The sequence below is a fragment of the Apium graveolens genome, chromosome 1 (genome assembly GCF_009905375.1).
Source record: "Apium graveolens cultivar Ventura chromosome 1, ASM990537v1, whole genome shotgun sequence".
Taxonomy (NCBI): Eukaryota; Viridiplantae; Streptophyta; class Magnoliopsida; order Apiales; family Apiaceae; genus Apium; species Apium graveolens.
In genome coordinates this window covers 95,497,306-95,520,874 of record NC_133647.1, presented here as the reverse complement: position 1 = coordinate 95,520,874, position 23,569 = coordinate 95,497,306, and the positions used below count along the sequence as shown (strand labels likewise).

The following is a 23,569-nucleotide window of genomic DNA, read 5'->3' as shown; positions in this document are numbered from 1 at the left end:
AATCCGCTCAATTGCACAAATCGCCCGCACTGCTCTTTGCGGATAACCGCAAAATGCGGATTAAATGCGAATTGAATTAAAGAAACGGCATATCTGTGGATTGACTATGGATAAGATTTTTAAATAATCGCAAAAGTCAAACCGCGATTGCAAACTGCTATATATATAATATAATATATAATATATATCATGAAACGCAGAAACAACCATATATAAGAATTTAAAGTTAAAGAGTTTGGGGTTTTGAGATATAATATATGTCATCAAACGTAGAAACAACCATATATAATTTGCAGTAACCACTTGTACTCTTGTAGTACAATTTATTTTTACAAATTTCTAAAATTTGATAAGTATAATTGTAATGAAATATATTTATTTTTCATTTATCGTACAAGTCGATGGTTGAACCGCAAGTCGATCCACACCAACCGCAACCGCGTGGTTCAAAAACTTGCGATTAACCGCAATTGCAAATGTGACTGAGGTTGGAGATTTAAGAAAACCGCTATATGTAGTTTGGTGCGATTTTAACCTCCCAACCGCACCAAACCTAACCGCGTATATCCCTACTTACAACTACTCTCATTCAAGCTGGGCATCTTAATTTCTAATGAGGATCGTCTTGATAGATTATGAGAGCCGCGCAAGAATAATTTTAGGCCCTATATATATTACATAAATAAATTTATCTAAAAATAATAAAATATTTTATATATATTATCAGAATAAATCAATTTTCTATATCTTAAAATAAAAATGATTTGAAGCCAGTTTATTTGAGATTGAATGAAATTTAAAAGAAATTTTCTGAATTTTAGAGTTAAACAGAAAATCGAACTTCATACATGAGGATTAATCCTTCAAAATATTCTAACATAAAAAAATTTAAATATATATTTTATATACGGATGATATGAATAATTTAGGAAATATTCGAATAATAATAAGAAGCTCTTTTCTCTATTAAAAATTTCAACCCTTATAAATGAGCTAATGACTCTATATTTATAGGAGATTACAATAGGGTTTCTTTCTTATAAGTGGGCTTTTTGGGCTTTAATGTTTAAATACATTCTAATAACTACAAATAAATTCTCTTGGGCCCTTTTCTTATTCCTTGGTCCAGCTATTTGTCCCCTCTTAATTTATTCCAATATCTTCAAATTTGGTTTCCAAAAAGAAGGAATTGTTAGAACAACCAAGTAAGTAAATTAAAATAAAAAGACATAATGCTAAAAGTTTTTTTAAGTGTTGCATTTTGTATTTATTTGTTTCTTTATCTATCTATTTATATTTATGTTATTAAATTTATATGCATGTGCGTGTAGGTGAAAAAAGAGGGAAAAGAGGGGTATATAAAATTATTTATCTTTGTTTTTTAAAAAAACTTTTTCTTCTTGGAAGAGATTGAAAACCTTTCGGCTTCCCTGTTGTGTCCATAAGACCGCCGCTTCGCCTAGTTACTATCATTCCTCTATTCTTCTAATTGTAAGTTCCTTCCTTCTCTTTCTTGCTTTTCTTTGTAAAATTGTGATTTTGATATCATTTTGATTGTATCTCTATTACTTGTCGAGTAGTACCATTTTGTAAAGTTGTTATCTTTGCTATAAATCATGAATATTGTGAGTTCTTCTTCATCTTTAAGAACTGTTTCTGGTCGAAAAACCGGGAAAAAACCTCTCCAAGTGGGTGATGAAGAATCATCTTTTAACTTAAGCATTTTAGAGATTCCCAATTTAGCACAATATAACTCCTTCAATTTTATGAATGAAGATGAGCTATTGACTGGAGTCCCCGTCGATTTCAAAGTTCCTTTCCTATTGAGCCGTCGGACTATAGCTTAAAAGGATTGAGTGTTAGCAGATAGCATAAGGTCGGGGAGATCAGAGTTCACGGATAATCCAAGTTTGGACTATATTAGTCATTTTGTAAATAAGGCGATACCTTGGGAAGAGTTGAAGAGGTGGGTAGATTTTGATACTGGGTATAGGTATCGGATACCGGGTCTGGACGATTGAGTATGGATGATGCCTGAGTATAAGAGGCACGGGATCCACTTAATTTTGTTTGAGTACGGGCTTCGACTTCTTATGCATCCTTTCTGGTTGGCACTTTATGAAGTGATTAGGTGTGGTGTGGGTCAGTTATCTCCAAATTATGTTACCCAGGTGAGGGGCTTTATTGCGCTGTGTTACGAGAAGGGTCGAGTGCCGATAAATCAGTTATTTTTTTCTATTTATGGGAGGCGATACCACAAGGGATAGGTGTATTTTTATTCTCGTCATAAGACGATGAAGATTGTTAGTGTCCGTTCATCGAATTCGGGGTACCATTCGAAGTGGTTATATAGTGGAGGCCCAGATCTAGAGTTTATTCGACCTTGTCAGAAGGTCGTCCAAAATACTCTTGATTCATTGAATAAGTTGGATAAATATGATACAGATAACTTGGATAATTTTAATTTTCATGGGTCGATGTCGGTTTATTCTCATTTGCAACTGAAAGATGACAAGTTTTTAGAAGAGTATCCTCGTAAGGCTATATCACATATTTTATTATTTGTTTTTATTTTTCCTGTCTCCTCTATTTTTTAATTTTTATTTATGTGTACCTCTTGGGATTGTTGTATGGGGGCAAGAGTTTTTGTTATCTCGTGCAGTTGTAGGCGATACCTTAAATAAGGTTCTTAACACCGATGTGCGCGGTGAAATGGACAAAGCGATGATGTTGTTAGTGCAGAGATCTGTAAGTGGAGTTGTAGACGCTTCTAAAGTTGGGGATCCGAAGGCTAGACCGTCGAAGGTCGGCTATCCATGTCCGTTTAAACTGCTTGATGATAATGGTGACAGAGTGATTGAGAACCGAGAGGAAGTTGTTGGAGAGGATTTGGGGATTGTGCCTCGTAAGCGACAACGCGACGAGGGTGAGAGCGTTCGGGTTGACGTCTCGATAGGAAAGACTGGACGTCCCGTGGGTGTGAATAAAACTTTGACGATTAATCGAGGGCAGGGTGTTTATGAATCCACAGTTGATCTGCATATTTCTCGAAAGGTTGTTCGTATTCAGATTCAGCTTAACGAACGCTAGACTGGGGGCTCGATAGTTGCAGTTCAGGCTTTCAAGGCGTTTCATCTACCTCAAGATGTAGTTTCATTTTCGTCAAAGAAGATAAGTGATATTGTTGAACGATGCATGAGTCGAGCTGGCCGGGTACGTATTTGTTTTCATCTATTTTTTGTTTATATAATGTTTTGCCTATTGTCTCTATTTTGTGTCTGTTTTAATTCGTGTGTGTTTGGGAATTACTTGCAAATTTTTTTCTAATTTTACGCATATTTGGGAGGAATTTAAAAATGATGCGGAAGGGGAGGATTTTCCCGTCTTACCGCTGACCTCGCCACTATGGAGAGGGAAAAGAAAAGGTTTGAGGACCCGTACGTCGAGGTTGAGCGTCAAGTTGGTGAGTTGTCGACTTTTAGGACGAAAACGCGCGCTAATATTCATGTAAGTATACGCGATCACAAGTAATATAAAATTAATTCTAGTTCGTTCCCACAGAGACTAGTTTAGGTTAATTTCAATCAGTGCACTTATGCAACAATGGTATGATTATTATTCAATGCTAAGATGAATAATAAATTGGTTTTGTTTATAACTAGGATTATTAACTAACATACAATTAACTAAGAGATTAAAAGGTTTATTTTCTTATATAACACAGACATGGGATTCAAACTTTATTACTACTTCATTCAATAGCTCTTTTTATTCTTAACCTTAGCATGAAATGGTGATGACACTAATCAGATAACACGAAACTAGTAAACGCCAACTTTCGTTGTACGAATACCCTACTACCAGACATCCATAAAAGAGATAGACGCTGAATAGACACCAATTATATTGAGACCCTATAGGTCTATAGAATTTGACAACATAACGGTTTAACGAACAAGTTATCTATCGTGATTATATAGGGCAAATAAGATGGTTAAAATTACCTATGAATCATGCATATCAAATACATGAACATATGCTAGCATGGCAAGTTCTAAAACTCTAAATTCACTGTCGCTTCATTAGAGATTAACACGATATCTTATAAGTTTGTGACGCTCATAAGACGAATAAGCACAACCAATACTAGGATATCATACAATCACCACACACTCAGGTCTCAATATATATTAACTACTGGAATCCATTAGTAAATCCGCTAGAACCCCACGATAATGATTAGCCCATAACCGAACTCAACATCACTGTGGGTTCGATGAAAGCATGGTATAATAAACTAGGTCTTTATAAATACAAATAATAAACAAAGTACGTTAAACAAAAGTATTAGGTTCAACAAACAAGAAATGAGCATTCAAGATTACAACCTAAAACAAAGAATCATAAGAATAAACTAGATCTTCTTCGCCTTGGTTGAATTTTGTGCTATAGGTCTTCTCGTCGTCTTTTCCCTAAGCTCCGTTATGAAAAACGTCTTTTAGTTGTCTTTAAATAGCAGCCCAATTAATCCTAAAGACCAGAAAAATAGTCTTTTAATTGAAACAGGAATCTGGAATCCCGACCTAGCGCGACTGCGCATTTCACCAGCGCGGGCACGCTAACATGCTGCTTCTCTAGCACGGGCGTGCGCTAGCATAGCGCGGGCGCGCCGTCCTTTTGGAAAAAATTCTTCTACTTGTTTTATTCAGCTGGTTCTTGACGGCTTTGCATGAGCAATCTTCATGACACCTTCCTAACACCATTTAGCATCAAAGCAATGCTAAATCACCTTGATCCCTGTTATATGCCTGAAATGCAAAAAAACTACAAAACACGTCAAAAACACAAATAACTTGAGTTACAAAACATCAATCCAAGCCTTTATAGAGCATTCTAAGTGGACATGAATGCAACTTAACACACCCCCAAACTTAAACCGATGCTTATCCTCAAGCATAAACAGACTCAAAGAACAAGAAATAAAAATGCATAAATGTAAGCTACATGAATGTAACGATTCCCTCGGAATAACTAAACCAACCAATGAGCAACATCTCAACAAATGCAGTTATTCGCACAAAGATCAATCAAATCCCACAATTCAACTTACAAGCCAGAAACGTGCGTGTGTACATTTGTTTAACAGATATACTATCGCAACTAGATCAATAATCATGACTCACTATTCATCAAGGCAATCACAAGGTTATAGATAAAATAAAAACTAAACTCAAAATGACTGAGAACACTTCAATTTTTATATCTGAGTTATAACATGGATTCATGCTTTTATTCATAACACATAAACAACACAAATATGATTATTTGACCGTGCAATGAGTGAGGTCCACAAAAGACTTATGCAATAATACCGATGTAGCGAGCGTTAGGTTAGTGGATCCCAGACTATGAAAGCCTTAGGTCACTAGGCACAAAGTCCCCTAAGAACTTAATAACTCGAGTATTAAAGAGCCCACTCGTGATCAATTATGCATAAGACATATATTCTTTTCTTTTTTTCTTTTCTATATTTTTTTCTTCTTTTTCACAAATTTCTGAACGAGTGTGTTTCACTCCATGTCCCTCAACCCTAGACAACTCATATAAAATATGAGCTGGCTACTAGCCATTTGACACCTAGCCATAACAACTAGCAATGAAATCCAATATTTTCCTCCAATTTTTAAATATCCATGTTATTTTATCATTAAGAGAATATCCTAAATTCTAAATATAAACAAGTGATTAAACCTCGACAAACAAATAAGACATGACCATGATCTATCACTCAAGCAACCTATAAGACTTAGTGAAATTTTATTGCTTCCAGCATACAAATCAACTCGATAGGCCTTAACATCACTATACACGACATCACTACACTATCATCAATATCATAAATCAGTCGAAAAAGTAAACTTAAGGGATCATGTTATAATGCAAATGCATGAATTATATGCAACATACTAACATGCAAAATAAAAAAAACTACATGACAAATATGCAACTATATGAAAAAAAACTACATGACAAATATGTAACTATATAAACTAAACTATCATGAGTATGCAAACTATATGGACACACACATAACATATATTTCTTAACTACCACCCCCAAACTTAAAATAATCACTGTCCTCAGTGAAGGTAATCGTAAGGAATCAGACATACCTACTCGGAACCAGGATCATCACCCTCAATGGGTGGTGTCAGGAGTGTCAGGAGGCGGGTACACAAAGTCCTCACCGAATACTGGCCATTGCATATCAACTCATGTGGCTCTGAATGCAGTCCACAATGCCTGGGTGAGATCATATGCAAACCTACTATGGATGTCATGCATCGCATCCATCCTCCTCATCAAGCGCCTATACTACACTGAACCCAAACCAGCACTATCATGTGCTTCCTCCTGTTGGTGCTTCTATGACCGTGAAGGACCGGCCTCACCCAACTGAGCTCTCCAAGCAGCCCTGCTCGCCTGAGTCATCCCCCCAGCATATTTCTGAGGCACTGGCCATCCACCTGGTAAATGATCATACGAATAACCAAGCCCCTTCGGATCAGGCTTACCACTGTACCACTCATGCATACTCAACAATGTCAAACTATCAATCGGGGTACTAAGAAGCTGCAGCTGCTCATGTGCGGGCCAATGAACTCCAACTGCCACATACAGCTTCGTCACAATGGACGCATAGAGAATAGAACCTGTAGTGCTGCCTCGCAAAAACCTCAAAATACCCTGATAAATCACCATCCCGAGATCCACATAATCTCCCTGAAGAATCCCCCTCAATAAACGTGCACGCTCCACAGTAACATCATGCACATGAGAAGATGGCATGATGTTGGCATAAATAAAAGAATTCCATGCATATGCAAACATGTTCAAGCACGAGGCAGGGAAAGTGGCATACTCGTTCGTGCCCCTCTTGAACTTCCAGTGAGTCTTAGGCACACACAATGTAGCAACAATCAAATCCAAGTTAAAATCATCCCCGTCTTAGCATTTTAATCCTCCTGCTCCAACCTCCTCTCGGGCTGATCGATCACCCTACGAATAGCCTCAGCACTGTAGTCCACCGTCAACCCCCTCACCGCAGTAAAACCATTCTTCTCCCCCTTCGCAATCGCGTAAAACTCGCGAACCACACTCATAGGCACCACCGCTGGTGCCTCACAAAAAGCAATCCAACCCATCTCCACAATCATCTTCAACAACTTACCATCTCTCCCCGATGGCAGCAAACCTCGCTCCTTGGCTATGGGCTTCGAAAGAAGCCTCGTATACTCCGCCTCAGCCTCTGAAGTTGCAAACCTGGGCCTCACACCCCCAACAAAAGAAGAATCGGTGGTGCTGCTACTAACTTGGGTTTGTTGTCTTTTGGGCGCCATTGAGATTGAACAAGTTGGGAGAAAAGATGCGTGTATAAGAGAGATATGTGTTTGAGAATTTGAGAAGTAATGGAGAAGTTTGTGTATAAGTGTGTGTAGAGAAAAGATGTGTGTATAAGAGAGATTTGTGTTTGAGAATTTGAGAAGTGATGGATAAATTTGTGTATAAGTGTGTGTATATATAGGATTTTAGAATAGAATTAGTTTAGGAAAAGAAGTGAAAATTGATTATAGGAATAATGGGAGTAATGGGGTTGATTGAAATTAATTTGGAGAGGGAAATATGGAAGTGGGAGAGTAAAATTCGGTTGGGAATTGATTTGGTGTTTAAATTCCCATTTTTTGACTTTTTTTTCAGGTCCAGGGAGCCAGCGCGGGCGCCCCGCATACCAGCGCAAGCGTGCCGTGCTACTGGAGTTTCAGCGCGGCCGCCCCGCTTCTCAGCGCGGGCGCGCCGTGCTTCTGTAGTGGCACTAATTTTTTTTTTCTTTTTCTGATTTTTTATGGTTTTCTCCTAGTTTTCTTTTTCCTCTATCTACTAATGTACAACAAACTTGGGTTGCCTCCCAAGAAGCGCTAGGTTTACGTCTCTAACTTGACGTAGAATCCCGAGATCAAATGGACAATAAAACGGCACTAACCACCTCACAGTTTTCCATATCCCCATAGTAATGCTTCAACCTTTTTCCATTCACCTTGAACACTTGGCCTGGATCATTCTTAAAAATCTCCACCGCTCCATGTGGAAACACAGTTTTGACCACAAACGGCCCTGACCATCTTGACTTTAACTTTTCAGGAAAAAGACGGAGATGAGAGTTGAACAAAAGAACTTGTAGCCCTGGCACAAATGATTTGAACACTAGACCCCTATCATGCCACATCTTGACTTTCTCCTTATACATTTTGTTGTTCTCATACGCTTGAAGCTGAAACTCATCGAGTTCATTCAATTGAAGCATTCTTTTCTTACCGGCTGCATCCATATCAAGGTTCAACTTCTTCAAAGCCCAATAACCTTTATGCTCTAACTCCACAGGAAATTGACATCCCTTACCATAAACCAACTGAAATAGCGACATACCAAGCAGAGTCTTGTATGCTGTTCTATACGCCCAAACAGCTTCATCCAGCTTCAAAGATCAGTCCTTTCTCGATGGACACACAAATTTCTCTAAAATACGCTTGATCTCTCTGTTAGATACCTCATCTTGACCATCAGTCTGAGGATGGTAGGCTGTGGAAATGTGATGATTCACATTATATCTATGCATCATGTCAGTGAACTTGCGATTGCAGATATGCGATCCCTCGTCACTGATTATGAATCTTGAAGTCCCAAATCTTGTGAATATCTATTTATGAAGAAAATTAAGCACTACCTTTGCATCATTCATCAGCAAAGCCTTGATTTGAACCCATTTCGAGATATAGTCAACTGCCACCAAGATATACTGATTACTACAAGATGAGATAAATGGCCCCATAAAGTCAATTCCCCAAACATCAAAGACTTCAACCTCAAGAAGCACATTAAGAGGCATCCCATCCCTCTTGGATATATTACCAACACGCTGACATTGATCACACTTCAAAATAAACTGATGTGCATCCTTAAATAATGTAGGCCAGAAGAATTCTGCTTGAAGGATACGAGTTGTTGTCTTCTCTCCACCATAGTGGCCTCCATAAACAGCCGAATGACAATCTCACAAGATCCCCCCCCCCCGTTTCGCTGTACATAATACATCTCCTGATGATTTGGTCAGCTCCTTGCCTAAACGGAAACGGCTCATCCCACATGTACCACTTCACCTCATGAAGAAACTTCTTCCTGTAAGCAGAAGACAAGTCTGGAGGCATAATATTGTTCACAAGGTAGTTCACAATGTCTGCGAACCATGATTGTTCCTCTTGCACCCCAAACAGCTGCTCATCGGGAAAAGACTCATTAATCAATGTCTGATCCTGTGAAGTTGCACTTGGATTTTCTAAACGAAAGAGATGATCAGTGACTTGATTCTTAGTACATTTCATGTCCTTGATCTTTACCTCACATTCCTAAAGTAAAAGAACCCATCAAATCAATCTAGGCTTCGAGTCCTTCTTCGAGACGAGATAGCAAATCGCAGCATGATCAGTGAAAACTGTCACCTTTGTCCCAAGCAAATAAGATTGAAACTTCTCAAAATCATAGACAATAGCCAATAGCTCTTTCTCAGTAGTAGTATATTTTAGTTGAGCACCATTCAAGGTCTTTCTAACATAGTAGACCACATAAAATTTATTATTCTTCCTCTGCCCAAGAACTGCACCAACTGCATAGTCACTTGCATCGCACATCATTTCAAAAGGTGCATCCCAATTAGGTGCAGTTATGACAGGTGCCGTGATCAAGCTCTTCTTTAAACTCTCAAAAGCAGTTGGGAACTCGTAATCAAACTTGAACGGGACATCTTTTTCTAGAAGATTGCACAAGGTTTTAGATATTATAGAGAAGTCCTCGATGAAACTCCTATAGAAACCCTCATACCCAAGAAAGCTGCGAACTCCCTTAACAGAAATTGGTGAAGGAAGGTTTTCAATGACCCCCACCTTGGCTTTGTCCACCTCAAGACCTTTAATAGAGACCTTGTGCCCAAGAATGATGCCTTGTTGCACCATGAAGTGACATTTCTCCCAGTTGAGAACCAGATTGATTTCAACACACCTTTTATGAACGACGCCAAGAATTTGCAAGCACTCGTTAAAAAAATCACCAAGCACAGAGAAATCGTCCATAAACACCTCCACAATCTGACCAATCATGTCAGAGAAGATAGTCATCATGCATCTCTGAAATGTGGCAGGTGTTCCACACAAACCGAAAGAAACTCTTCTGAAGGCAAAAGTACCAAATGGATAAGTGAAAGTAGTCTTTTCCTGATCTTCAGGAGTAATGCAAATCTGATTATAGCCCGAATAGCCATCTAGAAGACAATAGTACTCATGCCCAGCCAACCTGTCAAGCATCTGATCAATAAAAGGAAGAAGGAAGTGATTCTTCCTTGTGGCCTTGTTCAGCTTCCTGTAATCCATGCAAACTCTACACCCCGTGACTGTTCGAGTAGGAATGAGCTCATTCTTCTCACTAACAACCATTGTGATGCCTCCTTTCTTCGGCACACACTAAACTGGACTCACCCAAGAACTGTCAGAAATGTGATAGATGATCCCTGCATCTAGCCACTTGAGAATTTCCTTCTTTACAACTTATTTCATGATCGGATTCAGCCTCCTTTGTTGCTCAACAGTAGGCTTGCTACCTTCATCTAGCAGAATTTTATACATGCAATAAGAAGGGCTGATTCCCTTGATATCTGTTATAGTCCATCCAATTACTGATTTGAATTCTCTCAGAATTCTCAAAAGCTTTTCTTTATCACTACCTGAAAGGTCGGATGCAATAATAACAGGAAAAGTAGATGCATCACCTAAAAAAGCGTACCTTAAGTGTTCAGGCAATCGTTTAAGCTCAAGTGTAAGAGCTTCCTCAATAGATGGCTTGAGGCACTTTGGAGATTTGTTCAGCTCCTCCAATTCAAGAGATTCAAAACGCATATCCAGCATTTGCTTCCAAGGAGAAGCATTCAAATATTGCAACTACTCATCACCTTCGTCATCTTCATTATCTGAATTCCCCGACCTTTTTTAAGGCATCAGACCTTAGCATTTGATGAAGTTCTGAAGTAACCACAGAATCGACTAATTCCACTTTTAAGCACTCCTCATTATTTGTAGGGAATTTCATGGCATTGAAAACATTAAACATCACATCCTGATCCAGTACTCGCATAGTGAGCTCACCCTTCTGCACATCAATCAAGGTTCGGCCAGTAGCCAAGAATGGTCTTCCCAAGATTATGGGAATCTTCTTATCCTCCTTGAAATCAAGAATTACAAAATCAGCAGGAAAGATGAGTTTGTCCACCTTGACCAAGACATCCTCCACAATGACCCGTGGATATGTTATAGAACGATCGGCCAACTGTAAGGACATATAGGTCGGCTTTGGATCAGGTAGGTCCAACTTCTTGAAGACAGACAAAGGCATCAGATTGATGCTAGCTCCCAAATCACATAAACACTTGTCGAACGACAAGTTTCCAATAGTGCAAGGAATAGTGAAGTTTCCAGGATCTTTAAGCTTCGGAGGCAACTTCTGTTGCAGCACAGCACTGCATTCCTCCGTGAGATCTACGATCTCTAAGTCGTCGAGATTCATTTTACGAAAGAGAATACCTTTCATAAACTTCGCATAGCTAGGCATTTGTTCAAGAGCTTCAGCGAAAGGTATGTTGATATGAAGTTTCTTGAAAACTTCCAAGAACTTAGCAAATTGCTTATCCAGCTTTTGCTTTTGCACCCTCTTAGGAAAAGGAGGTGGAGGATAGACCTGTTTTTCCCCTGTATTACCCTCGGGAGGAGTGTTGCACCCTCTTGTTTGGAATTTAAATGCCTTTAGATTTCTCGTTAACCTCCGACACTTCAAATGGAATCCTCTGCTGGAGGCACCATATAGCTATCAAACTCTTTAAAGCATTGTTAGGTATCAAATCCGTGCGACAGAGTCTGACCTGTTTTCGGGCAGGTGTTGTGCCCTGATTCGAGCCAAAGATTAATCGAGCTGTGGTCGTATGTTTGGCCCATGGAAACCACCACCGGGTCTCTCATCAAGTCTAGAGAAATAGAACACCGAAAGTCTGCTGGAAAAGTCAAATCCCCCATCGATCGCCTCCGTCTGCTAGTACTTCTTGGCGTTGACGCTCCGTGCAGTACACATTTCGCGTATCGAGCTAGTCCAATCAAAGAAATCATATCAGACTTCAAATTCTCATCGCCCTGATTCTGAACTTCATCTTCCAAACTATGAATTTCGTTATTAAAACTCGTCGAATCACATAATTGCAATTTATTGAATATCTCCGCGAGCTTGGAATGATCAGGAACAATTTCTTTTTTAATCCTGTTCAGAAGTCCCAAAACTTGACGTTTCAATTCCTGATCCTGAGGCTCTATGAAAGCCTGTTGGAGTATCACAGGTAGATGGAGTATCACAGAGTGCTGCTAGAGTATCCAAATGCAATAGCTGCTACAAAGCTATCACCACAACCCACAGTGTCAACAACATCTACCTGTGAAAATAATTACCGAACTAGTCAAAGTGTGTCAACGTAAATATGTGAGCATCATACAGGTGCAATTTACACAGACATGTATAGTTCCAGCTTCTTTTGACAATACAACAGTTCATCAAGGCCAGTTCAATATAACAGTTCATAATATACCAGTTTTACATTGTTGCTGATATCAAAGAGGTGTATGATAATCCCAGATCACCCCGGGACCTTCTCCTTGTAGGGCCCGAGCTCAAACTCCTTTTAGGCTGTGACGACGGCCGTGTGCGGTGTAGCTGTAGGGTGGGAACCTGCAAAACAGAACCGGAGGGGGGTGGCGTCCCCGCGGCACATCCGGCGTGAGGATGAGAAAGGGTTTTGAGGAGAAGAAGGGCAAAGTTGGGATTATGCAGATATGTTTGTGAAGAGTACGTGTGTGCATGTAAGTATATGTGAGAGAGAGAGAGAGTATATCAGCTTGTCCCCTATAACCTTCCTTCTGTTCTACCTTTTATAGGCCTCCTACTAGGGTTTAGGGGTTTGTCCCTTTTCATCTGGACCGTAGGTTGGCCTTTTGGACTGTAGGGCATCTGGACGCCTGGGATGCGTTAGAGTACTATCAGATCTGGACCGTAAGAACGTCCTGGATTCTGGGTGCTTGGAAGGTGGTGATGTTGCCACGTGTCCTGGGCTCCCCAAGGTCAACGCTGAATCCGTCAGAGTACTATCAGATTCAGAGCGTAGGAACGTTCTGGATCCCGGGAACCTGGACGGTGGTGATGTCGCCACGTGTCCTGGGATCTTATGTTTGGGCCCTGGGCCTCTTCAATTGGGCCTGACTTATTATGGGCTATCATTTGCCCCCCACTCCCTTATGCGGGTTTACCCGGATGGGGCAGTAGAGTAATTGCCCTTATGCCGCGGCGCCTTTGTAAAATTTTGGGGGTTGTTTGATTTGCTGCCCCCAAACCCCGGGGTCAAATTGGGCTGAGACTCCGGGGTTGACTTGGTTAGTCATTGGACTTGAGCTTTAAGGTGGGATTCCTTGAAGTACTTTGGAAAATTTTGGGGGTTTGATTTATTGCCCCCTAAGCCCGGGGTCACATGGGGATGAGACTCCGGGGTTGACTTGGTTAGTCATTTGACTTGAGTTCAAGGTGAGAGTCCTTGAAATACTTTGGAAAATTTTGGGGGTTTGATTTATTGCCCCCTAAGCCCGGGGTCACATGGGGATGAGACTCTGGGGTTGACTTGGTTAGTCATTTGACTTGAGTTCAAGGTGAGAGTCCTTGAAATACTTTGGAAAATTTTGGGGGTTGTTTAATTTATTGCCCCCTAAGCCCGGGGTCACATGGGGATGAGACTCCGTGGTTGACTTGGTTAGTCATTTGATTTTAAGTTCGAATTTTGGGCACGGTTTGGTGGGCAAGTACACTCCTAACATTTGATTTAACTGGACTCTGAAAAGCTGTCGCTGCAAACCCGGGATGCCGGGCGGCTGTTGGGATTCCAGCCGGGGTCAGAGATATACACCTGTTATGCGTATCTTTTGAGTGTACAGTTTTTTGTTTCCCCCCCCTTTTTTGCCTAAAAAGACGCGCCGTGACATGATTGCAGTAGTGGTAATAACTGTTGCGGTTATTAGATTGACGCCAATCAGGGGGTGCCGCGTGGCCCCGACGGTTCCCTTAATCACAAAGCCATTCATCTCTTCTCTCTACCCTCTATAAATACTTGCCTTTTCTCTCCATTTTTATTTTACGCAAACACTTCCACAGAGAGAGCCAAGAGAGATTTTTCAGAGATTTTTCGGAGCATTTCTTGTTGAAGCCACATTTCTTTCTCCTGCCCATTTGTAAGTATCTCGATTATTTTGCTTCCTTTTTCACTTTTTCCTTATGTTTTTACGATGCATGTAGTTATTTTGCGCGAGTTTTTGCTTCGCCACTTTGCATTTCTTGCTCGTATTTCATGACCGCCTTGATGTTTTGGCCTTGAATCTTTGTAGTGTAGTTTTTGCATAGCTTTTCCAATGGCTTTGTGTCTCATTTGTGTAAATAACATGGATTTTTATAGTTTTGTATGCGAATAAGTGGGTTTTTGTAGTGTAAATAGTTATAGAGCCCGGGGTGTGTTCTTGATATCTGCTTTTTGTTGTATATGTATGTATATGCTGCAGATCTTGTTTTTGGGGTAAATACGTACATGATTTGTTTCTAAACTTGTTCTGTTTTTTGTCTTGTTTTGTTGTTGGGTTCGGGTTTGGCATTGACTCCGGGGTGCGTTTACATAGACACGTGTAGTATATGCCAGGTAGTCGCTTTAAACGTATTGCTACTCTTAGGAATCGATATCCCGAGCGTCCTGTCGGGTTACGTGAACTTAACTCCTTCTACCCATCTTCCTCTTCTAGCTGTAGTTCAGTAGAAATGCCTCCCCGGGTTGACCCGCCTCAACAAGTTTTAGCTCAGACCCTAGTATTAGGTCCCGGGGGTACCTTATCGAATCCGGATGGGTCGTGGGAGGATGTAGATGAATATTTCGTCCAGTGCCGAGTGAACCCCAAGCCCATGAGCTTTTATTACAGAGATTTATCCGAGGCATATGGGGGCCCGGATGATTTGGGAGGCCGGGAGCCTTATAATGAGGATGAGATGGATAGGAAGTTCTTCACTGCCCCGGGGACTAGGTATGAGTGTGGGGCGGTTCATAGAGAGGTCTAGGAGAAGTACACAGATGTCGAGGTGGATGGTGCCCTTAGGCTTGCCTTTAACCTTGATGATACATACCAGTGGAGATGGCCTGAGGAGCATGAAAGGGTATATCACAGACCGGAGGGGGGATGGGTTGGAATTCCATTTGAGCATCTCCGGGGCATGCGCCTCGGATTACATCAGTTCACCAAATCCCTATGCCGGGATGTTTATGGTATCCCTTTTACTCAGCTAGCCCCGAACTCGGTAAAATGGATCAGCTGGTTTTTAGCTTGCTGTCATGCCAAAAATTACCTCCCCACCTTCAAACTTTTTCATCATATTTTTAAAATTAAGAGATCCACCGCTCGGCCAATTTACGAGTTCATGTTTAGGATAGAGGATTGTGGGTACCCCTCTGATAAGATGGTGCTCCTGGTTAGTATGCTGACGTCGCTTAAGGGATGGCACCGGGAGTTCATTTTTGTCTGGGGTGGGGATCTGGAGTTTATGCCACTCCATAAACTTGAAATTAAAATAGATAGGTTTCCGGTTCAGCGGCTCGGGCAAGCAGCTCTCGCGATGGTTTATGCCTTCTGTGGGGCACTTGGGACGCAGTAGACCCGGGACTATTTTACTAGCAATGAGAACATGCATGCTGCCGGATGTAAGTCTATTGCCTTAGCTTTATTTTGATACTGTAACTTTTATTGACTGTTTGTATCCGGGACTGATATTTTGTTATTCTCCTTTTCAGGTATCCCGAAGTTGATTCCCTATCCTCCTAATATGTCTGCCCAGCTTAAGGATCTTTCGGCCAAATTGCGAAAGATTGGGGGACTGACGAGCGTGGATGTTGGGAAGAAGAAGGTTGGAGAGGGTGATGATGCGGCCCGGAAGGCGGCGCCGTCTCACCAGGAGAGGACAACAATTGTGATCAACGAGCCTCGGGCCGAGGACGTGCAGCAGGGGAATGTGATAAAAGTTCCCGCACCTCAAAAAAGGAAGGGTGCCCCCGCGGGTTCCGGGGACAAGAGTGATGATGTTTCTGAGGGTCCGGTTTCAAAGAAGGCTGCTATTGATCTGGCCCCGGACACTCCGGAAACTCTGAAGGCCCTGCTTGCAAGTTTTACCCCGGATACTCGCCGGAGGGAGCTGTTTGAGAATTATGCCAGCACGGCGGAGAGGAAGAAATACCGGAAAGAGCCCCTTGATGACTTTCTGGTCGGGCTTCAGGAGGACATCACTGCTGTAAGCCTTTTTCTTGTTTTCTTCTTGTACTCTTGTATTTGTGTTACCTAATCCTGACTTATAATGTTTTCAGGCTAACTCCCGGGTTGCTGGGCTGGTTTGCATAACCCGGAGCCTTCAGGCGAAGGCTGATGCTGCCGAGGTCTATAAGACTGAATCCGAGCGGCTGTCCCGGGAGATTCAGGAGTTGAAGGAGGCGAGTGCAGGGGAAGTTGCTGCTCATAAGAAGATTTTGGACGAGATCCGGGAGAGGCAGGACCGGGCTAAGGCTTCTGTCTGGGAGATGAGGGCTGAAAATCAGAAGTTGAAGGACGATCTTGCCGCCCGGCCCACTCCCGAGGAGGTTCTAGCAGGGTTCCGGGGCACTCCCGCGTACTTCGAAGAGCTGAATGACAAAGCGCTGGAGAAGATCCAGATCTGCTGGAATGTTGCTTCGAAGTATCTCGGCGAAGAGCCTCATGGTACAATAGACGTCTTCTTGGAGAAGTATATAGAAGAGGAGACCCGGTTGGAGCAGGAAAAGGAAACTATCCGGGCAATGGAGTCCGGTGTTGGGACGTCCAGTAATGTTCCCTCCTTCTCTGGGTCGCCACTTGCTGAACAGCCTCCCATACCAGAGGGTAATCCAGAGCAGCCTCCTTCTCCTCCCGCCGACTCTGCCTTTTGAAGCTTGAAGACATGGCATGTAATTTCCATTTCCTTTTTTAGTTTGAGCCATTTCGAACTGAGCCTTTTGGCTTTTTTAACTTGTCTGTAATCTGAATGATTTCGATTTGCCCCTCGGGGTGTGGTTCCCTGGGGTAGTTTAATATGATTGTGTTTTTCTTTCTTTCCTTATTGATTTGTATATGTTAGGAAATTTTTTTTTTTGGAGTACACATGAGCTGTGTTTCTGCGGACCCCGGGTTGGGGTAAAAACATTTAACTTTGAGAAATTTTGTAAGTACTTCTGGGTTGAGTTTTTATAGGACCCCGGGCAGGGGTAAATCTCCATTTGATAGAAATTTTTAAAGTACACATGGGCTGTGTTTTTGCAGACCCCGGGTTGGGGTAAAATCATTTAACTTTGACAAATTTTATAAGTACTCATGGGTTGAGTTTTTATAGGACCCCTGGCAGGGGTAAATCTCCATTTGATAGAAATTTTTAAAGTACACATGGGCTGTGTTTTTAAATCTGATGGTAAATAAATAAGCGACATAATGAAATTGATTGAAACTATGAAATGCTTAAAGTAGAGTTTTTCATTCATATTGAGAGCAAAAATTACATTCTGGGGTGAATGAGGACAATGCTTACATCAAAATATCATAATATAGATGTAGATGTGTTTCCAGGGTGTGCACCTTTTACTTATTGGTAGAATTTCCTTAGGCGGGTTCCATGCCAGGTATTGGGGACCTCGGTTCCGCTGAGGTAGCTTAGCTTGTAAGTTCCCGGACGGATCACTTCTTTGACTATATAAGGGCCTTCCCAGTTTGGCTGCAGTTTTCCCTGGTTAGTTGGGTCCGAGGCTTCAGTGTCCCGGAGTACTAGATCTCCTGCCACATATTCCCGTATTCTTGCTTTCTTCGCAAAATAAAGCTTTGTTTTTTCCTTGTAGCTTTCCATTTTTTCTACGGCCCGATCTCTTACCTCGTCCAGGAATTCGAGGTTGGTCCTGAGGCCTTCTATGTTGGAGACGTCGTCAAAGTTGGTCACTCTATGAGAAGGGGATCTGGTCTCTATCGGTAACCGGGCTTCAGTACCGTAGGCGAGCTTGAATGGAGTCTCCCCGGTTCCCGTCCGGGGGGTAGTTCTGTATGACCATAAAACCTTCGGGAGTTCATCCGGCCAGTTCTTTTTAGAGTCTTCCAGTCTCTTTTCCAGGCCTCGGAGTATAGTTCTGTTTGTGACCTCAACTTGTCCATTCCCTTGTGGATGGGCAACAGATGCTTTTTTGTGTCTAATCCCGAGTTCTTTCAGATAGGTTTCAAAATTCGAACCCACGAACTGTGGACCATTGTCCGAGATTAAGACCATCGGGATCCCGAACCTCATTACAATCATGTCCACAAACTTGATGCAGTCTTGCTGGTTAATGGTTCTCATAGCCTTGGCCTCCGCCCACTTAGTCATATAATCTATTGCTACCAGGACATAAAGGAGATCCCCTTTTGCTCGAGGGAAAGGACCCATGATGTCAATTCCCCAGACAGCGAATGGGATCGGTGAGAGAATGGATCCCGGGAGGCTTGAACCCTGTTTTGGTACATTGCTGAACTTCTGGCACTTACTGCATTTTTTGACATAGGCGACTGAATCAGCGTGGATTATTGGCCAGTAATAGCCTTGTCTGATGACTTTGTAGGCTAGAGCTTTAGCCGCTAGGTGATCCCCGCAGATCCCTTCATGAACCTCCCGGAGGCAGTAATCCGCTTCCTCCGGATCAACGCACTTTAGAGTTGGTGCAGAGAAGGTTCTCCGGTATAACTGATTGTTTTCTAGAAAGAAGCGTGCAGCCTTATACTTGAGGTACCGGGCTTTGTTCTGATCTTCCGGCAGGGTACCGTCCTTGAGGTAGGCTATGTAGGGCGTCATCCAATTCTCCGGGTTGCTAACACATAATACTTCTTGTCGATCGGTGCTGGGGGCTCCGAGTTCCTCGAAGTAAACCGAGCTGCTTAAATCTGAAGTATTCTGGACGAGCTCGGACAGCTCGTCTGCTTTCGCATTTTCTTCTCTGTTTATCTGTAAGATGGTCGAGTCCGGGATGGTTTCCAGGATTGCTCTAACTATTTCCTGATATCGGGCCAATTTAGGATCTTTTGCGACATATTCACCATTGGTTTGTCTTACCACGATCTGAGAATCGCTGTAGATTGTTAAACTCCTTACTCCAAGGTATTTGGCTAGCCTGAGCCCGGAGAGTAGGGCTTCATATTCAGCCTGGTTGTTTGTTGCTTTGAAGGCGAAGGTGATGGCCTGCTGAATTACGAATCCATCCGGGCTGGAGAGGATCAGACCGGCTCCGCACCTTTCGGCTGTGGCCGAGCCATCAACATGTAGCGTCCAAAGATCCCGGTTGTTAGACTCTTTTTCTCCTTTGGAACTGGTTTCAGGCGTTTCGGGGGTTTCTGGAAAAGTACATTCCATGACAAACTCGGCCAACGCCTGGGCTTTTATAGTTGTCCTCGGGATGAATTTGATATTGAATTGGCTCAATTCGATTGCCCAATTGACTAATCTCCCGGAGGCGTCCGGTTTGTGGATGATTTTGCGAAGTGGTTGATTAGTGATTACTCTGATTTCCATGCCTTGGAAGTATTGTCTTAGCTTTCTGCTCGAGTGTACGAGGGCCAGTGCGAACTTTTCCAAGTTTGGGTACCGGGTTTCGGCATCTTTCAGGACTTGGCTCGCATAATATACCGGGGTCTGTGTCCCATTTTCCTCCCGGATGAGTGCGGAGGATACTGCTCTTTCCCCGGCTGCGATGTAGAGGTAAAGGGGCTCCCCGGGCTTTGCTTTTGATAAAATAGGCGGGTTCATCAAATGTCGCTTTACTTCTTCGAACGTTGTTTGACAGTCCGGGGTCCACTCGATTAGCTTTTTGTTTTGGGCCCCTTTTAACAGTTCGAAGAATGGTACGCATTTTTCTGCCAACTTTGGGATAAATCTTCGAAGTGGCATCCTGAGAGCTTTTGGATGTCTTTTTGAGTTCGGGGAACTGTCATTTCCATTATAGCTTTGATCTTCTCCGGGTTGGCCTCTATTCCTCTTTCGCTGACCAGAAAACCCAAAAACTTCCCGGAAGGGACCCCGAACGTGCATTTCTCCGGGTTCAGCTTCATGTTGTACTTTCTCAAGTTTTTGAAACACTCCCGAAGGTCCTGGATGTGTTCTGAGATTGTGACCGACTTGGCGATCATGTCATCAACGTAAGACTCCATGTTCCTGCCCAGTTGCTCTTTAAAGATGGTATTCATCATTTTTTGGTATGTTGCTCCGGCGTTGATTAACCCAAACGGCATCATAACAAAAGCGTAGACGGCCCGGTGTATGATGAATGCCATTTTTGCAATGTCTGCCGGATTCATCTTGACCTGGTTGTAACCCGAGAAGGCATCCATAAAACTTAACATGACATGGCCCGAGGTCGCGTCTATCAGCTGGTCGATATTGGGCAGGGGGTAAGAGTCTTTAGGACATGCTGAATTGAGGTTTGTATAATCCACGCACATTCGCCACTTGCCATTGGGTTTTTTGACCAGCACAACGTTTGCTAGCCAGTCCGGATACTTAATTTCACAGAGTATGTCTGCCTTTAACAACTTCTCGACTTCTTGGTCGATTGCCTGTTGCCATTCTGGGGCGAAGTTCCTTCGCTTTTGTTTGATTGGTTTTTGCTTTGGATCTACATCCAGACTGTGCATGGCCACGGATTCATCGATCCCTGGCATGTCTTCCGGGGACCAGGCGAATACGTCAGCGTGCTCTTTTAGTAGGTTGATAAGCTCCTTTTGGAATGTGGTTTCCAAGCCTTTTCCGATTTTGATTTTTCGGGTGGGGTTCCCGAGTTCCAAATCTACCTCGATTATCTGTTGGGCCGGTTCTACCTTCGTCTTCTCCTTGCTCTCTACAAACTTTTGAATCCGGGCATCAGCGTTGGTTACGCTGTATCCGGAGTCTTCGATCATGTTCACATCCAAACGGGCCATTTTACTAAGGTGTTCTCGATGCTTCTTTCTGCTTTGTCCCTTGGGCAGGGACATTATTCTCTTCCGGTTTTCCGGTTCCGTTTCTTCCATGACGAGTGCTTGACCATAGCATTTACCAGCCATTTCCCTATCTCCTTTCAGTTCTCCAGTGCCTCCTGGGGTGGGGAACTTGAGTTTTAAGTGAATAGTTGAGGGGATCGCCTTGAGCTTGGTGATAGTGGGCCTACCAAGGATCATATTGTATGAGGAGGTTGCACTTATCACATAGAATTTCATCATATGGGAGACCTCTCGGGGTGCGGTTCCAAATATGATGGGAAGATAGATGATACCCCGGATTGGAATCATGGTGTTCCCGAATCCATACAAAGGGTCTTCAAGACAGGGATCCATTCTGAGGTGTCCGAGCTCCATCCTGTTAAGCGTGTGCTCGAATACAATATTAGCAGATGAACCATTATCAACTAGAATTCTTTTTACCTCGTTGTTTGCGACGTCGAGGGTCACCACTAATGCCAAGTTGTGATCCGGATCGAGGCCCTCATAATCAGAATAAGAGAAGCAAATCGGTTCGTCCTCCCGAGTCTGGATCATCATCACATCATTCTCCCGATCCGGGCTCCGCGGTGGAGAGGCTGTGCCACCGAAAACAACACTCACCACATTTTTGCCTCTTCCCGGGGCTCTGTCTTTGTCATTCGAGCCCCTTTGAAGATACTGGTTCATGTTTCCTTTCTTGATTTGGTCTTCTATGAACATCTTGAGGGAGAAACAGTTTTCAGTAGTATGGCCTTGATCTTCGTGATAGCCACAATGCTTGTCTCGGGCCCTGTTTTCGGGCGGCGCTAGCAAGGGTTTTGGCGGATAATAAAATGGTTTGCCCTTGACTTCACGCAAAACGTCAGCCCGGGGCCTGTTGAGGGGTGTCCACTCTGGTTCCGGCTTGGGTTCCTTCTTGGCCTTTTGTTTCCTTTCGTTTTTTCTTGATTCGGGGTACGTTTCCCGGGGTGGGGTTCCCCGGGACTGCTGGGTGTAGTTGGCTTGCCTGTCAAACTTGTATCTCTTGTCTCTCCGGGACGACGAGCGTCGCTCCGGAGACTCATCATCGTCTTGTATTCTTCTGTTCATCTTCATTGATTTGAGGAAATCATTTTCCTTTATGAACTTTGATGCCAACGTATATGCTGACGCCAGGCTTTGGGGCTCCCTGTGAATCAGGTCTTTGACATAGCCTTCACAAGATATCGGGTGCAAGTTTCTTCGAAAGATGTTTACTGCCTCCTTTTCTTCTAAGTTGGAGAGTTGGTTGATTGCTTCCTGGAATCTTTTGATGAATTCCGGAAGGGGTTCCTTGCTTTTTTGTTGGATCGTTTCTAGATGACACACCTGCAGCTCGTTCATCCGGTTGGCCCTGAATCTTTTCAAAAATATCTCGCGGAAGTCTTTCCAGGAGTCCACACTCCGGGATGGTATGCGGCTGAACCATTTATGAGCGCCCCCCTTCAGTGTTGATGCGAAGAATCGGCATCTAGTCAGGTCGCTATAATCATAAATATTGGATATTTGCTCAAAATAGTTCAGATGCTCTTCAGGGTCAGCCAGCCCGTCAAAAGAGTTAAAATTGAAGTGCTTCAGCCCTGACTCTCTAGGGGTGGCTTCCAGACTCTTTGTGAACGGGGTCGCTGCTGCCCCTACTTCCATGTCGCCCTCCACTTTCCTTTTAAGGTCTCGAAGGGCCCGGGCCATTTGTTCTTGCTTGGACTCCTTCTCCGGCTCTGAGTCTGAGGAAACATGAATCCGGTGGGCCTTTCTCTTTAGCTTGGCCTCCTCCTCCCGGATCCTCCTTTCTATAGATTCTTGGGCTTTAGCCTCTTCTTCTTTCCGAATTCTCTCCCGGAGGGCAGCTTTTCTTATTTCATCTCTGGCGTCCTCTGGTGGCTTTTTTAAATTCTTCGCAATCCGGTCGAAGACGGATCCCCGAGATTCTCCGGACTGTTCTTTAGACCGCTCTCGCTGATCCCCTGGGCGGGTCTCCGGCTCGGCGTTCTGCTTTTCCTTCCACAGGTCCATAGCCGCCTGTATCTGTTCCGGGGTCATGCTTCCCCATGGGTTTGTGGTGATCCCTGTGTGTTTGTGGGCAGCTTTTTCAATGACTATTCTCTGATCTCCTGGTTAGAGATTTTGAGAGGGAGTCCGGGTTATGGGGAACCCTTCGTCCAGGTCTTCCATGTCTCCATCCCTGGGTTGGGGAGGAGGCGGTAGGAAAGAGGCGGAAACTGCTGCTTTGCTTTTTCTCGTAGTCATGGTTACTTGGAAATGCTATGAATTTACAATAATAAACCTTGTAGAAACGGGTCTGAGAGATGGGTATT

General features: G+C 43.0%; 1 protein-coding gene across 1 annotated transcript; it reads right to left on the bottom strand.

Annotated features, from left to right (window-relative positions):
- Positions 1 to 20,105: 20,105 nt before the first annotated feature.
- On the bottom strand, positions 20,106 to 23,294 carry LOC141687584 (uncharacterized). Its single transcript, XM_074492853.1, has one exon. It carries the CDS (start codon positions 23,292 to 23,294, stop codon positions 20,106 to 20,108), a length of 3,189 nt encoding a protein of 1,062 aa, XP_074348954.1.
- Between the last annotated feature and the right edge of the window lie 275 nt (positions 23,295 to 23,569).

What these genes read in the sequence shown, in the direction of transcription:
- LOC141687584 (XM_074492853.1), bottom strand. Translation starts at nt 23,294, where the DNA reads ATGACCCCGGAACAGATACAGGCGGCTATGGACCTGTGGAAGGAAAAG.